Consider the following 18010-nt stretch of genomic DNA (forward strand, 5'->3'; position numbering starts at 1 on the left):
AACAAAATGTCAAGAACCTTTGCCTGGAAGGACAGCAGTCTGAGAACTGGGATAGTTTAGACATGTTCAGTACACAGTACAAAATGGAATTCATAATTTGACAAAGACATATCCCATTCTGTCACAGACCTAACCAACTGTGTTCAATTTCTAGGAAACAATAGATGAAAGACTATTAAACAGCTATGATTTTTGCATGTAAGGGCCTTCCTGAGCTCATTCACAAGCTCTCATTCTCTCTGTATATTCAAGATCCTCCTGAAGCCCTTCATTTGTGGTGTTAGCTGAGAAACTTGCTAGCCGACAATATCATGTTTGACAAATAACTTGGCTACACCATGTATTTTATTTTATACATGTGTAGCTGTTGCTCCCCTTCTCCTATCCAATCTCTGTTACTTCCCTTATCTATCCTTAGCTTGGAAGTTACTGGGACAGGGTTCTGGCTTCTTCTCTAATTAGAAAGCAATGGGTGCCACTGGAAATAAATAAAACACGGGAAAAATCATTGCACTGATCAGAACTTAACAGTAGCAAGAAAAGTTAAAGTCAAAAGCAAACATGAATGTTCAAAAGCTAGTTGAGACCAGAAGGAAAATGCAGCTCAGCAAAATTAACTGAAGCGCACTTCTTTTTGGGGCAGCTTGCAAGGAGAACAGGACAAACTGGGCCACGCAAAGGGTTAACACACCAGGGAAGTTGCTAACCGGAGCAGGGGCTAGAATCTTGGGAACGAGACAGCTGGAATAGCGGGAAGCCGCTAGGCCCACTCCAGGAAGCCAGGTAGCACCTGCGCACGGCGAAGCTGGCAGTGAGCGGCCCAGCCCAGCCGCTCAGAGCAGAGCTAGAAGGCAAAGGGATTTTCCTGACTCGCGCGGAGGGGGCGCTCCGCCTCAGCAGGATTCCCCCGGGTTTCCTCTTCTGTTCCCAGCTGGCCCTGCTGACCCGCCGCGCGGTTACCCCGTAAGCTTCGGGGGCAGCTCCGGCCCGCTGGAGCCCGCAGTGCCCGAGCAAGGGGTTCCCTCCCGCCCGCCTGTCACACTCGCCTAAGAGCAGCCCAGCCAGCGGGCGCGGGGGAGACACGGGCAGGACCCTCGCCGCGCCCGGTGTGTGCCGGGTGCGTGCCCTCGTCCCGGGGCTCCAGGGGAAGGGGGGCTGGTGCCTGTGGCCCTGACACCCCGACAGTGCTCAAGCTGCTATGCAGGGGACACGGCGGTGAGCAGTCCCTGGCTACCTCCTCACCCGGCGGGATAGGCCAGCCCCTGCCGCCAGCCGGCTCGGGACCGCTGCTGGTTTTGGCGCCAAGCGGGAGGCGGCGCTGTTGCGGCCGTGCCCGGTACTGCCTGCCCCGCCGCCGCCGCCCTGCCGAGCTGGGCACAAGGCGCGAGGGAAACGAGCCGGGGCGCGGGCTCTACTGCCAGGCTGGGGCGGGGGGATCCCGGCTGGGCGGCGCTGCTGGGCCAGGCCCCGGGGGGCGGGGGAGAAGAGTAGCGCGGAGCCTCCTCCTGGGCTGTTCTTCCCCGGCCGGACGGAGAGCGGCACTGTGTCCCCGCGGCGCGGCGCACGCTCCGCCTGAGCCGCCCCCTCTCACCCCCGCTCCTGCCGCCGCCGAGCAACCTCCTCCCCCCACCTCTCCCCGGGCAGGAGCCGCCGCCGCACCGCGAAGCAAGGAGGCAGCGGGAGCAGCCAGGGCGCCAGCCGGCCGGCGGTGGCGGAGCAGCAGCAGCACCCACCGGGCACGGAGGCTACTCAATGCTGCACCTTCCGGAGCTGCATGAGGTAAAGGCGGCTCCGGGTCCCGCTTCCCTCCTCCCAGCCCCGCGGCAGCACTGGGGGAGGGGGGCTCTTTGTAGGCTTCGCAGAGCTAGTTGGGTGAGGGGCTCCGGGGCGGGGAGGGGGCGCTGGGGCTGAGGCCACTTGAAGTTGAAGGAACAAATGTAAAGTGGAGAGTGGCCTGGTCCCCTCCCGGGGGGGCTGCCCCCCTTTCCGGGGGGAGGTAGGGGCCAGGTGTGGGGCTCAGCACTTTGCTGCGCGGGGCTGGCTGGCCGGCAGCGGGGTTTTGTTTGGGATCCCAGCCACCTCCTTCCTTCCCCCCCCTCCTGTTGGTCTCTTTGCCTCCTGATAGTTTTGAGGCCTAACTGCTTAGGCCTCGTCTCCCAGCTCTGGGGCTTCTGTGACGGTCCTAGAGATCCGTTGGGGCCAGGATTTGGCCCACCCCGACCCCCCTTGGGCTATAATGGACTTTAAGCTTGGGGCATCCTTTGATCTGGGTTAAAATTTCATTGTAAAATATGAGGCTGCAAACTAATAATGTTGGGCTGGAGAAGCCCCGCACTGAAAGGAGGCGCTGGAAGAGGCTGGAAAGGCAGGAGTTTGGGGGAGAGAGGTGGCTTTGTGAGGGGCGTCAGTGAAGCCCTCCCCGAAGGCTGGGGCTGCAGGATTTTTGCTCTCCTGATATTTAGTGGGGCCTTCTGTGAATTGAGGTTTAGAAATGGAAAAAGAGGGCTGAAAGTCGTCTCTGTTCCGCTGAACTTTTGTTTTCTGACCGATAGAGGCCGGTAGAGGACTGTGGAGAAGGAAAGTTTATAACCAGTGGCACCAGGATGGACTTTCCTGCTACCCAACCAAAACCTCCTGCCGATGGCAAGATCATCTACTATCCTCCCGGAGTAAAGGAGATCACAGACAAAATTACTAACGATGAGGTGGTCAAACGGTTGAAGGTAAGTGTCTCTTCTCCTCACCTCTCAGCATTTGCCCCTTTAAGCATTACCCAAACTAAACAAACATTTTCATCTCTGCCTTGGGAGTTCCAGAGTTTTTTGATGTAGTTGAGATGCATACCACTTACTTTCAAATCCTCCTGGCAAAATTTGTATTATTTCTTTTTCAAAGGTCTGTGATTTACTTTTGTCAGTTTGGTATTATATTGCCATGTCTGCTTTTAGATATTCACCTAAAGTGGTGAGGGGTTGAATCATCAGTGTTCTAATCTGTGTGTTTTGTAAACTAATATTTTAATTTGGCATGAAATAAATTAAACTACCCGCAAGGGGTCAGAAGTGGAATTGTAAATATTAATTACAGGAAGCTAAAATTGTTTTTAAGTATGACTATTATTGAGAGTTCCAGGGGTTTGAAAGGTTTCAGAGTAGCAGCTGTGTTAGTCTGTGTTCGCAAAAAGAAAAGGAGTACTTGTGACACCTTAGAGACTAACATTTATTTGAGCATAAGCTTTCGTGAGCTACAGCTCACTTCATCAGATGCATTCAGTGGAAAAAAAGGGGTTTGAAAGATGTCATAGTCCAAGCACAGCATGATGGGAGTTGATTATATTACACACAAGTAATTGTAGTTTAGAAAGCTGGCTATTATTGATTATAAAGTTACTTGTCATTAATTTATAGCACATGATACAAACACAGAAGCTGCATTTCTAGAGTTTCACAACTAGACTTATTCTTCTTTGTGCACCGACTGCTGCTAAATTATATAAAGATTATAACATTTTGTGTTTAGACTATTCAGGGCTTGTCTACACTTGAGGGTTAATTCAGATTATGGTAGCATGTGGATTTAGAGTGAAATAGCTGTTGTGGAATAATTTCATGTGTAGATAAGCCCATAGTGTAAATAAAGTCACACAGTTGTTAAACTTTCATAAGTAAGAGGGATTGTCACAGGTATTTTTCTCTCCTTTTTTTGGTTTGTTTTTGTTTTGTGGACTCTGACGTTTGCAGAAGGCTTTAAATCAATTTTTTTCCAGTGCAGAACATACAAATTTGCCTTGTTAACTTTCATGCCATGGCATATTATTTTTAAATATATGCTGAAAATAGAGGATAAAGTCAGGTATTGATTAAATATCAGGGTCACTCAATTGATAGTATTGTAGTCTTTGGGCCAGAAAGTTGAAGATTCAAGTCTTAAACCAGGATTTGTGTCTATGCTCAGGATGGTATACTATGTAGTACTAGGAGGTTTCTGGCTGTCTAATCTGATTATGTGGCTCCCATCACTGTGGTAGCTGGGTGTCTCACAAGTATTGAAAAATAGAACTAACAAATTATTCTTTAATCCTGTAAAAGAAGTAACTTGATTAGTTTTATAGTTGATGTGAAAAAATGTTCCTGTGTATTTAAAAAATGTATTTAAGAAATAAGTTTTGCATTTAATTCTGGAAGTGGCAAGGCCTGTGATTATCTCTTGCATAAGTGAGTTCCATAGTGTAGTTCCATCTCATGTGAAAGCTCTATATCTTGCACTCATGAACCTTACCAAAAGTTAACTTTTTTCGTTGTTCCAGTGGAACATAATTATAGGGGGTCATGATTGTAGAGGAAATGTCTACGGACTGGCTCTGGCTAACTATTTCCAAAGGACTTTGAATGTTAGGACAGAGATCTTGAACTGGAGTCTATAGAGAATGGGAAGCTAGTGTAGTGTGTGGAGAACTGGGTAAAGTGTTCATAGGTAAAGTGCCATTTCTAGATAATTGTAATATCAAGTCTGGAAGTCATGAATGTATAGAACACTGTGGCCAAGTCTATGTCTGATATGACATAATTATCTGGCCATGGATGGAAGAGGGTGTCTTTCTGCCCCTCTCCCCTTCTGTGTAAGAAAGCGTGCTCTTTTAAAAACAAACATTAACTTTTAAAAACTCTATTAGAAACAAGTTTGTTTGTAGGTTTTGAAAAAGAAACCTTTACAATTGAGACATAAATTAACCTGACAGTATACCATGAAGCTGAAGTCTCTGTCAGTCTCTGGTGGCTGCCTGTGTGTAAACTAAAGATGCCATGGCTCTCTTTGGAAAAATTAGAGTATAACTATGTGTTTTGGCCATCTTTAGGCCTGTTCACGCAGTTTTTGATTCTCTACCTGGTGAAAGGCAAGGTCAGCTTAACTGGTTACAAATCCATAATTTGATTTGTGTCTGCACAGCTTTCTGCCATCAAAACTGTATTTTGTCATCCAGACCTAGTACTTGTAATAATATGTGTTTGGTTATTATTGCAGCTTGGGGCATTCTGGGAACCTGTCCCATTGTGCGTCATTAGCAGCAGTCTAAGCAAGGATTTATTTATTTTTTTTTTTTTTTAAGTTTTCTTCCCCCACTCCCTCTTTCTGCCTATGCTTATGGGTGGTGAATGAGGCTGATCTGCTGCTTACAGTGTTCAGAATCTGGACAATGTTGTGAGCACTATATAACGCGAAAAAGAAAGTGATGAGAATTCTAAAATGGCTTGCATCTTCTGGATGATGAAGCGAGGAAGGCCCTCACGGATAGCATAGGCATATGGAATAGAATCAGGCTCTTAATGAATTTCATTGACTTCAATGTGTATTGGAGTAGACCCATAAATTGGTACCCTTGTGACATGGATAAAGTGCATTCTGGATGTCTTAACTTCATGGTTATTGGAGAACTAGTTTTTATTACTAGTGCCATGGTTGGAGGTGTGTCCATACTGCAGAACTGCGTGCCTAATTGGTTAAACTAAACAGTGTGCCACACTAGATAGCTAGCAGGTGGTGGACAGTTAAGATTCATATGTTAACCGTGTACTGTGTGGATGCAAACTGTTTTAAACCAGATATGCCTCTAACTGGTTAAAGACACTAAAAAGATGCCATATAATTGCCATCTTCATCCCGTTCTGTTCTAAGAACAGGTTCCAAAGTTAAGTGAATTATCCTAAATAAAAATGTCCGTTTACCTACACTGTCATTACACGATCAGTATTTAATTCTTTACTTTGTAAAGTGCTTTGGGATAACTTAAGCATGGAAGTTGTTTTATAAGTTCACATTTGGCTCTGTTGTAGATTAACTTATTAAAATAGCTTTTTAAATTGTCCATAGTTAAATAAGAACATAAGAATGGTCATACTGGGTCAGACCAGTGGTCCGTCTAGTCCAGCATCCTGTCTTTTGGCAGTGGTCAGTGCCAGATTGTTCAGAGGGAATGAACAGAACAGTGCAATTATCAAGTGATCCCCTGCTGTCCAGTCCCAGCTTCTCACAGGCAGCGGTTTAAGGACACCTGGAGCATAGGGTTGCATCCCTGACTATCTTGGCTGATAGCCATTGATGGATTGTCCTTCATGAATTTATCTAATTTTTTGAGCCCAGTTATAGTTTTGGCTTTCACAACATCCCCTGGTAATAAATTCACAGGTTGACTGGGCATTGTAGGAAGAAGCACTTACGTGTGCTTGTTTTAAACCTGCTGCCTGTTAATTTCATTGGGTGAACCCTGGTTCTTGTGTTATGTGAAGGGGTATATAACACTTCCTTATTCACTTTCTCCATACCATTCACGATTATAGCCCTCTATCATATGTCTCCTTAGTCTTCATTTTTCTAAATTGAACAGTCCCAGTCTTTTTAATCTCTTCTAACATGGAAGCTGCTGCATATCACTAGTAATTTTTGTTGCCTGTCTCTGTTCCTTTTCCAATTCTAATGCATCTGTTTTGGGATGGGGTGACCAGAACTGCATGCAGTATTCAAGGTGTGGGCATACTATGGATTTATATAGTAGCATTATGATATTTACTGTTTTATCATCTATCCCTTTTTAATGGTACCTAACATTCTTGGCTCTTTTGACTGCTGTTTCTTATTGAGCAGATGTGTTCAGGGAAGTATCCACTATGGCTCCAAGATTTTTCTTGGGTGGTAACAGCTAATTTAGGTCCCATCATTTTGTACTTTTAGATTTAGGATTATTTTTTCCAGTATGCATTACTTTGCACTTATCTGCCATTTTGTTGTCTAGTCACTCCGTTTTGTGAGATTCCTTTGTAACTCCTCGCAGTCAGCTTTGGACTTAACTATATTAAGCGATTTTGTATCATCTGCAAACTTTTCCACCTCCCTGTTCACCCCCTTTTCCAGATAATTTATGAATTTGTTGCACAGCACCTGTCCCAGTAAAGTAGGGTGACCAGATAGCAAGTGTGAAAAATCGGGACCTGGGGTGGGGGAAAGTAGGTGCCTATATAAGAAAAAGCCCCAACTACTGGGACTGTCCCTATAAAATCAGGCCATCTGGTTACCCTATAGTAAAGATCCCTGGGGGACACAACTATTTATCTCTCTCCATTTATTCCTACATTTTGTTTCCTATCTTTTAACCAGTTATGAGAAGACCTTCCCTCTTATGACTGCTTACTTTGCTTAAGGGCCTTTGGTGTCGGATTTTGTCAAAGGCTGTCTGAAAGTCCAAGTATGTTAGGTCAGCTTGTTCACTCTTTTGCTGATACCCTTAAAGAATTCTAATAGATTGCTGAGGCATGATTTCCCTTTATAAAAGCCGTGTTGACTCTTCCCCAACATATCACGTTCATCTACGTGTCTGATAATTCTGTTCTGTTCTATCATTTCAAACAGTTTGCCTGGTACTAAAGTTAGGCTTAACGGGGTGTAATTGCCAGGATCATCTCTGGAGCTTTTTCAAAAAGTTGGTATCACATTAGTTATCTGCTGGTCATCTGATACAGAGGCTGATTTAAGCAATAAGTTACATACAAGAGTTGGTGGTTCTGTAATTTCATATTTGAGTTCCTTCAGAACTTTTGGGTGCTTTATTACTGCTTAATTTATCACTTTTGTTCCAAAACCTTCTCTATTGACACCTCAATCTGGAACAGTTTCTCAGATTTGTCACATAAAAAGAATGGCTAAGGTGTGGGGATTTCTCTCATGTCCTTTGCAGTGAAGACTGGTGCAAAAAATTCATTTAGCTTCTGTGGAACAACCTTGTCTTCCTTGAGTGCTCCTTTAGCACCGTGATCGTCCAGTGGCATCCCACTGATTGTTCATCAGGCTTTCTGCTTCTGTTTTGCTTAAAAAAAATTCTTTGCTGTTAGTTTGTGTGTCTTTTGCTTGTTGCTCTTCAAATTCTTTTTGGCTGCCTAATTATGCTTTTACATTCAACTTGCCAGAGTTTATGCATGTTTTTATTGTCCTTGGTAGGATTTGACTTCCAGTTTTTAAAGAATGCCTCTTTGCCTCTAACCACCCCTTTTACTTGACTGTTTAGCCATAGTGGCATTTTTTTTTTTGGTCTTCTTCCTCTTTGTTTTCTATTTTGGGTATACATTTAGTTGGAGTCTATATTATGATTTTAAATAGTTTCCATGCAGCTTGCAGGCATTTCACCTTCGTAACTGTTCCTTTTAATTTCTTTTTAACGAGCTTCCTCATTTTTTGTAGTTCCCCTTTTTGAAGTTAAGTGCTATTATGGTATTTTCCCCCGTACAAGGTTGTTAAATGTAATTATGTTATGGTCGCTGTTACCAAGCAGTTCAGCTGTATTACTTCTTGGACCAAATCTGTGCTCCACTTAGGACTAATATTGCTAAATGTCTTTTCAAAGTCCATACTTGGTTATTCTTGGCAATGTAAATAAAAATCTCTGATATAACTTCATCGGTCACATGGAAAAACTTTAATATAGTTACATATAAATTGATGTAATTACCATCAATATTATTCACTAGTAACTTAATGATAGACTTACTTAAAATGCCATTAAGTCACAATTATAACAAATGTTTACATAATGAGCAGTGCAAAACTATCAGAGGTTATCTTGCTGTATGCATCTTCTGTACCACTCCTTACCATTATCTACCTGTTGAATTTTTTTAGTAAAAAGAGAGCATGAAATGTGACCAGCTGAGACAGTTTTGCACCATTCACTATGAAGTTTGGGAAGTTTACGTTTGTGACAAGGCTGGCGGGGAGAGCACTTATAGCACTTTACAGTGTTTGTTTTTATATACAGTGATTAGTGTAAACAGCACTGTATATATAGTAGGTGAAATGTACCAAATGTCTAACAGGTCCATGTAGCTGTGTGACAGAGATGAGATTAGAATTTTGAGGTTTTTTTCTCTCCCTTGTGATCAGTTAATTAAACATACTACTTTTCTTCACCTAAGGGAGACAGGTGCTAGCAGAGTGTTTTACTGTGATGGTTCCTTGATTTTGGAACTCGCTCTCTTCTCCTTGCCTTCTCTAGGATCTGGCCCATTGGTACCTGGATTAGTTAGCATTTGCAGTATGTTTGGAAGTTACTTTTCTCCAGGAGTTTGGTTAGGGCATGGGCTGAGGGCTGGGGGAGTTTGGATAGACTTTATTTATCCACATATTAGCTGATAGATATTTGTGTCAATGTAGGATGAGCAGTGTCTTTCCCCTTACCTGTTTGCCTGTCTTGTCTAGTTTTATATTATGAGCTCCTTGGAGCAGGGCCTTTGTTCCGTTTTCTCTGTTTGGAATCTGCTATTGGAAATAATTACTTCTAATAATAGAATATATTTTATATTATGTGTGTTAATTTATGGAATTGGTGCTTGGAGCAAAGGAAGAGGCTCTCTGAAGGTCTCCAAACATATGGAAGTAGTTATGCTGAGAGTACGTAAAGAATATGAATTGGTGTGTTATCTATGCAGAGAATCTGGTAACTGGCATTGGACATTAATGTGTTTGGAGATTTTTGTGTGTGTTTGCTTTTTGAGAAAAAAGTATCTGTATTAAATATCTTCATTGAGAATTGTAGCCAACTAGTACTTAATAATGCTGTTTTTCCAATAACATATCCGAAATTCCAGGTCTTATCAGTATTTTCATGACTTAGGGCCCCAATCCTGCAAACACTTACTTCTGTCTTTAACTTTATGCATATGAGTAGTCTTGTTGAGATTGATGGGATTACTCAGGTGTGTAAAAACCACATCTTTGCCACGCTCCAGGAGTTTGGGATGCCAGAGAACTTCCTTCGTGTGATCCGAGAGGTGTACAAGGGATGCAACCCCACCATTCGCTCGGTTGAAGGGGAGACCGCCGAGATCCCGATCTGGAGCGGAGTTAAGCAGGGCTGTCCCCTCAGCCCCATCATCTTTAACCTCGCCGTGGAGCTGTTGCTGCAAGCGATCTCCAATGGCACAGGTGGCTTCAACCTCCATGTGAGAGGGTGAATGTCCTGGCTTATGCGGACAACCTGGTCCTGACTGCAGACGACCCAGAGAGCCTCCAAGGTTTGCTAGATGCCACCAGTCGAGCTGCCGACTGGATGAGGCTCCACTTCAGTGCAAAGCAGTGTGCAACTCTCCACATCGACGGCAGCAAAAGGGACTCAGTGGAGACGACGGGGTTCCGGATCCAGGGCGAGCCTGTCATCCCCCTGGCAGAGGGGCAGGCGTACCAACACCTCGGCACGCTGACGGGTTTCCGTGTTCGGGAGACACCAAAGGACACCATGCAGGAGATCTTGCAGGATGCCGCCAAGATTGACGCCTCTCTGCTAGCACCATGGCAGAAGATAAATGCCCTGAACGCCTTCCTGATCCCCCACATCTCGTTCGTCCTAAGGGGATCCGCCGTAGCGAAGGTACCCCTTAACAAGGCAGACAAGATCGTCCGGCAGCTGGTGAAGAAGTGGCTGTTCCTTCCCCAGAGAGCCAGCATCGAGCTGGTCTACATCACCCACAGGCATGGCGGTGCCAATGTCCCCCGCATGGGCGACCTGTGTGACATAGCGGTGATCACCCACGCCTTCCGCCTGCTGACGTGTTCCGACGCCATGGTAAGGAACATCACAGCAAACGCCCTCCATGACCTGACAAAGAAGTGAATCGGCAGAGCCCCCTCCAACCAAGACATCGCCACCTTCCTGAGCAGTTCCCTGGATGGCGAATTCGGACAGGACGGGTGCAACATCGCTTCACTGTGGTCCCGCGTTCGCAGTGCCATGCATCGCCTGGGGAAGCACATCGGCCGCCGCTGGGAGTGGTGCGAGGAGCGCCAGGAGTTGGGAGTCCTGGTGCCACAGATCAGGTCCGACAATAACACCATCGTCATCCTGAGCACCAGGGGCGTGCTGGAGTGAAGGCAGCCATCCACTCACTGTACATGGAAACCCTGAAGCATAAACTGGACCAGGGTAAAGCCTTCGAACTGACCAGCAAGTGGGAAGCCAGCAACCACTTCCTCGCAGGGGGCAGTTTGACCCGTTTCGCCGACTGGCAGTTCATCCACTGTGCCCGCCTCAACTGTGTCCTGCTCAACGGAGCCGTCCGCCACGGGAACCGAGACAAGCGTTGCAGGAAGTGCGGCTACTCCAACGAGACCCTGCCCCACATCCTGTGTAGCTGCAAGCCCCACTCCAGAGCCTGGTAGTTGCGCCACAATGCCATCCAGAACCGTCTGGTGAAAGCCATCGCACCGCGCCTGGGGGAGGTCGCTGTGAACTGCGCCATCCCCGGTACTGACAGCCAGTTGCGACCTGACATGGTAGTCACCAACGAGGCCCAGAAAAAGGTCATGTTCATCGACGTCATGGTCTCCTTTAAGAACAGGACCCCGGCCTTCTGTGAAGCCCGAGCTCGTAAGCTGGAAAAATATGTCCCCCTGGCCGACACCCTTAGAGTGAAGGGCTATAAGGTGCAGATGGATGCCCTGATCGTCGAAGCCCTGGGCGCCTGGGACCCCTGCAACAAGTGTATGCTGCGGACCTGTGGGATCAGTTGATACTATGCACAGCTCATGTGGCGTCTCATGGTCTCGGACACCATCTGATGGTCCAGGGACATCTACATCGAACACATCACCGGCCACCGACAGTATCAGGACATGTGACCCGGAACAGCATCGTGCATCAACTATTAGAAAGGGACCGAGAGACATTTTCCATTGGACCATATGAACTAGAACCATAAACTCACTGAACATTAAATCTCATCAAATGAGTGTAAATCCATCCTCATCATCGTATCCATTCATTATACTCCACACCTGAACATAGCCATTATATGAACAACATACCCTTATATCTCAATGTCTGTACTTTGATCTGTTAACGTTTTACCCCCAATCGGGGATATTGCAGATTATGTATTCCTTATGCCATCCGATCCGAAACCGAACGTTGCACCCCTTGATAATCTGTACCTTATTCCCTGATAACCAGAAACTTCTATGCTTAAACTCTGTACCATTTCTTTTATTTTAACATCTTAATAAAATTATTAAGCACATGCTTAAGTGTTTGCAGGATTTGAGGCTTACAGGAAAAGAGTAGCCTGGTTATTATAGAGATCCATAGATAATTATGCTAGCACTTCTGAAACTTCCGTTAATTATACTTATAGTTGTACTTATCATAGAATCATAGAATATCAGGGTTGGAAGGGACCCCAGAAGGTCATCTAGTCCAACCCCCTGCTCGAAGCAGGACCAATTCCCAGTTAAATCATCCCAGCCAGGGCTTTGTCAAGCCTGACCTTAAAAACCTCTAAGGAAGGAGATTCTACCACCTCCCTAGGTAACGCATTCCAGTGTTTCACCACCCTCTTAGTGAAAAGGTTTTTCCTAATATCCAATCTAAACCTCCCCCACTGCAACTTGAATATCCAATCTAAACCTCCCCCACTGCAACTTATAGTTGCAGTAAAGTTGCAGGGGCAAACTGAGTTTGCAAATGTTCTTGAGCTATTGTTGGGTACACAAGCCTAGGGCTTTATTTTACTAGATCTAATTCTTTGAGTTAGTTTTATGGTTGTAACAATCAACTTTCTCATTAACTATGACAGACCACTAGTCAGTGTATAAGAAATCATGGTCTGGCTTTCTTTTTATTAAAACAACAAGAGCAAAACAGAATGCTAGTGTGTTTGTTTTGCAAGCTCTCTGACTTTATTAATCCTAAAGCATTCACCTTGTCTAGGCTTCCAACTAACCCCAATATTATTGGTCCATTAGAAAATAAAGGAATAAAGTACTTCATTTTTGGCCACGGTAATTTTCTTATTCTAAGTGCAGCAGCTACTAATGGCAAACTCTGGAAATGGCCTAACCTGATGATTACTTTAGATAAGCTATTACCAGCAGGACAGTGGGGTGGGAGGAGGTATTGTTTCATATTCTCTGTGTATATATAAAGTCTGCTGCAGTTTCCACGGTATGCATCTGATGAAGTGAGCTGTAGCTCACGAAAGCTCATGCTCAAATAAATTGGTTAGTCTCTAAGGTGCCACAAGTACTCCTTTTCTTTTCACATATTCAGCATTACTGTGATAGTTTCATGGCAATAAGAGGGTAAGTTTATTAAAACAAGAGGGTCCCCAAGGATCAAATGTGTGCATCAGCCCTAGTGTAGTTTGCCTAGTTTTATGGTCAGTCTAGTCAATAACCCCTTATAGTACTTTGCCTTAGGCATTATTTAATGGACACTATTCAAGGCCTACTCTGAATAAAGAATTATTAATTTTCTCATGGACTTTCCTGTGGTGGTCCCCGGTATGGAATTGGAATGCTTCACAAACACACATGAATTAATCTTCATAACACCCCTCTTCTGAGGAGATGTACTGTCCCTGTTTTACAGATGGGGAACTGAAGCACGGAGAGATTAAGGTCAAAAGTGCTAATTAATTTTGGGTGCCCAATTTGAGATGTCTAGGACTTGTTTTTTTTAAAGTACTAAGCATTATGTATATCACTTAATATGTTCAAAGTACAGCTCCCATTGACTTCAGTTACAGCGGTGAGTGCTCAGAACTCCTGAAATCAGTCCATAGGGTCTCAAGTTGGGCACCGAGAAAATAAGGAACACACAATTAATGATCATCTGTGAAAAGCCTTTAGTTTAAGTGACTTGACTAACATTACATAGGAATTGTGTCATAGGGATAGAATCTAGTTCTCCAGGGCAGCATTCAACTGCCTTAACCATGAGACCATTGTTTCTTTTCCTGCCTTATTCACTGCACACCTTCAAAGGGAGAGGAAAGATGGTCCAATGATTAGGTTGCTTGGGAAACCTGGGTTAAATTCTTAAAAACCTTTAGAGGAGCAGTGGGCACTTTTGAAGGTCCTCTGCTCAGTGTCCCCTTCTGACTTTTAATCTTTGACCTTCACTACTATTCCTTTTTTCTCATTCGTTGTCCCAAGAAATCATTTGTGGCTTGGGCTTAGTGGTTCTTCCCCTTTGGTTGAATGGTATAGGGAAGGTAGATTGGAAACTTTGGTTGTCTGTCTCATAAGATAAGAACAAGGGGATATTCGATAAAATTAAAACTTGGGAAATTCAGAACTGATATTTTTTCATACAGTGTGTAATTAAACTGTGGAGCTTGCTGCCACAGGAAATCATTAAGGCCAAGGTCTTAATAAGATTCTAAAAGGGACAGGACTTTTATATGGAATATCAATAGTTTTCATAATTATAACAAGTTTTGTGGAAGGGATATTAAACCTTGTGCTTCAGGGCTTAAGCCAACCACCAAACTATTTGAGATCAGGATTAGTGCTAATGTGGTGTGCGTGTGCATCTAGGGGTGAAGATATCCCACATCTGCCTACTCCTGGGTTCTTGAACTTTCGTATGAATCATTTGGACTAGATGGACCTAGGGTATGGTCTAGAATTGCAGTTCTTATGTTCCTAATGCATTTGTTCCAAACTTGTACATAGGAAACCTTTATACTAGCACATACCAGTTTGTATTTTACTCTGTATAAGATTAAACATTTATTATTTTTTTGTATTGGGATAATGCCTAGAGCAGTGCTCTCCAACCTTTTTAGTCCCAAGATCACTTTTTGAACCTAAGGACAACCCAGGATCTACCCCACCCTTTCCCCAAAGCTCTACCCCCTCACTCCATTCCCCCCCCCGTCGCTTGCTCTCCACCCACCCTCACTCACTTTCACCAGGGTAGGGTAGGGGTTTGGGAGGGGGTGTGGGCTCTGGGATGGGGTCGAGGGGTTTACAGTGGCGGGGAGGGGGCTCTGGGCTGAACCTAGGGCGGGGGATGAGGGTGCAAGCTTTAGGAGGGAGTTTGGGTGCAGGGTGGGGGCCTCCGGGCTGGGGCAGAGTGTTGGGGGGCAGAGTGTTGGGGAGCAGGGTGGGAGCTCTGGGAGGGAGTTTGGGTGCAGGAGAGGGTATGGGGTGCTGGCTCCAGGAGGCAGTTGGGGTGCAGCGGGGGGGTTAGGGTGCGGGGGGAGGTTTGGGGTGCTGGCTCCGGGAGGGAGCTCAGGGTTGGGGTGCAGCCTCCTGCTGGGCAGTTACCTCCAGTGGCTCCTGGTTGGCGGCAGGTGTAGCAAGGCTAAGGTAGGCTTCCTGCCTACTCCGGCCCCACACTGCTCCTGGAAAGGGCCAAGGCGCCCCTGTGGCCCCTGGGAGAGGGCGGGGGGCACGTGGCTCTGTGTGCTGCCCCTCTCGGCAAGCACCGCTCCCTCAGCTTTCCCGACCAATGAGAGCTGCAGGGGTGGTGCTTGCAGAAAGGAGGAGCGGTGCTTGCAGGCAGGAGCAGGGCATGGAGGGAGACGCTTGTCTCCCCACCCCCCGGGGCCGCACTGGCCACTTCTGGGAGAAGTGTGGGGCCAAGGTAAGCAGGGAGTTTGCCTTAGCGGCAGCCACACTGCACCACCGGAAATTGCAATTGACTGGGAGATTCTTTAGATAGACTAGTTGATCGTGATCGACTGGTTGGTGACCACTGGCTTACAGGCTTCAGCTGAGATCAGATCCACATTGTATAAGAGGGTAAAAAACAATCCCCACCCAGAAGAGTTTACAATCTAAAAAGACAAGACAGATGCATGGTGGGAGAAGAGAAGTGTGGCATTACGCCCTGTATTCTTCATAGTAATATTATTATGATACGAGTATGACATAATCATGATGTATTTTGTACAAGATAAGGCATGTGAGATATCATTGGAAAGGTTATGATTTACTGAATAGGGTTATCCTACTTGTATGCATATATAATTTTTGTATCTGAAGTTAGGAATATTATTTATGCATCTATTACAATTGTGTTTACACGCGGGGAATGCCCACTAGACGGAATGCAATCCGTTTAGATGGCTAGCAGGGAAGGGCCATTAGGGAGAACAATAGGTCTTACAAGTTACTAATCTCCCACTGGGGAGTCTTCCTGGGAAGCTTTCCTGGGGACGTTGCAAACAGCCTCTGAGTCATGGCTGCAGTAGCCCTACAGCAATGGTCCCAGAGGATCTTCCAGTCGATCGCAATCTCCGGTGGTGTAGCGGGGCTGCTGCTCCATGCCTGCCCCAGCCCCATGCCGCTCCTGGAAGAAGCCAGCGCGGCCCTGGGGGTTGGGGAGCAGGGGTCTCCCACTGTGAGCTCCTCCTTTCTGCAAGCACCGCCCCTGCAGCTCCCGTGGGCCAGGAATGGGGAACTGTGGCGGTGGTGTTTGCAGAGAGGGGAAGTGCACGGCACCATGTGCCCCCTGCCTGCCCCTTCCCAGGGGCTGCAGGAGCCGTTGGCCCCTTCCAGGAGCAGTGTGGGGCCAGGGTAGGCAGAGAGCATATCTTAGCGGCAGCCATGCTACGCTGCTGACTGGGAGCTGCCAGAGGTAAATGCTGCCCAGTGGGAGGCCGCACCCCAGCCCTGATTCCCCTCCCAGAGCCAGCATCCTGTACCTAGTCTTGCACCCCAACACTGCCCCAGCCCGGAGCCCCCTCCTGCAACCAAACTCCCTCCCAGAGCTTGCACCCCTCACCCCCTCCTGCACCCCTGCCCCAGGCTCAGCTTCCCACACTGCGAACCTCTCAGCCTGAGCCGCACTCCCTCCTGAACCCCAACTGCCTACCCCAGCCTGGTGAAAGTGAGTGAGGGTGGGTGAGTGTGAGTGATGGAGGTGGGGGATGATTTGAGTGGGGCAGGGCCTCATGGTAGGGGCAGGGTAGATCCTGGGTTGCCCTTAAATTCAAAAGGTGATCTTGGGTGTAAAAAGATTGGAGATCACTACCCTGCAGGGACATGTGACCAAGTCTCCTGGTACTGGACTCCACAATAATACTAGTGGTTTTCCACTGATCGGACATGGGAATCAAACTGGGAGACAAAGGATTCCTGCTATATGCAAAAACTTTTTAAGGCAGGGGAGTAACCTTATCATGGTTCGTTCTTCACTGACTCCCCGTCAAAGAGAGAAGACTGCTGGAAACACCTGAAGAACAAAAAGACTGATGTAGAGGAGAAGGGCTGAACCCAGGCTAGAGGATTGTCTAGCCTGTGAAAGGAATATATGGAGTTTTAAGCTGCAAGCAAGTGCAGCTTGCTTTCAGAAATCTCTGCAATCTGCCTAAAACAACATTTAGGATGAGAGTTAGCTATACATATTCCATTTCTTTAGTATATTAAGCTTAGATTGCATGGTTGTTTTATTTGCTAGGTAATCTGCTTTGATCTGTTTAGTATCCCTTATCACTTAAAATCTATTTTTTGTAGTAATAAACTTGTTTTTGTTTTTGTCTAAAACAGTGTGTGTGTCTGGAAATCATAACTTGGGGCAGAAAGCTCTGTATATTCCTCTCCACATTGAGGGAGAGGGCGAATTTCATGAGCTTACGCTGCACAGTTCTCTGTGCAGCGCAAGACAATGTAATTTTGGGTTTACACTCCAGAGTGGGGTGTGCACTTGAGTAACTGGGCAGCTCCTTAGCTGAGCCTTCCCATGCAGAGCTGATCTCAGCATCTGTGTGTATTGCTGCAGCTGGGTTTGTGTTGGTAAAGTGCATTCTGAAGCCTGGGGAAGGACTTGACAGGCTGCATAGCAGTACAGTTTAAAGGGAATCCAAGCTGGTTGGTCATGCAAGCTCAGTGGTACCCCAGTTCCAAATGGCACCCCAGGGTGGGGGGTGGGGGAGAACTCATCACAAGAGGTATTATCCCCATTTTACAAATGGAAAAGTGGGGCACAGAGAAGTTAAGGATCACACAGGAAATCTGTGGCAGAGCAGGTATTGAACCCAAATCTCTTGAGTCTTAGTAGCATGCCTTAATCACAGGACCAATCTCCTTCAAGTCTGGAAGACTTTATCCTGTCAGATTCAAAGTATTTTAAAATGAAAATTTGGGCCTAAGTCCATGTTGTAAACACTTAATTCCAAGTGTTAGAACACATGGTGGATTAAAGATCTGGAAAACATAATATACTTAAAACTTCACATGTTCCAAG

General features: G+C 46.0%; 1 protein-coding gene across 5 annotated transcripts in view; it reads left to right on the plus strand.

The window, feature by feature from the left end:
* Positions 1 to 1510: 1510 nt before the first annotated feature.
* Positions 1511 to 18010, plus strand: part of PDS5A (PDS5 cohesin associated factor A) — a 185386-nt gene continuing 168886 nt past the window's right edge. For 3 of the 5 annotated variants that reach the window (XR_013345994.1, XR_013345993.1, XM_077815732.1), the window contains exons 1-2: positions 1511 to 1779; positions 2553 to 2723. Coding sequence is in view for 3 of the 5 variants with exons in the window: in XM_077815732.1 (XP_077671858.1) it covers positions 1753 to 1779; positions 2553 to 2723 (198 nt within the window). In the remaining 2 variants the exon portion in view is untranslated. The other 2 variants (XM_077815733.1, XM_077815731.1) reach the window with 2 other exon arrangements.

Source organism: Eretmochelys imbricata, chromosome 4 (genome assembly GCF_965152235.1).
Source record: "Eretmochelys imbricata isolate rEreImb1 chromosome 4, rEreImb1.hap1, whole genome shotgun sequence".
NCBI lineage: Eukaryota > Metazoa > Chordata > Testudines > Cheloniidae > Eretmochelys > Eretmochelys imbricata.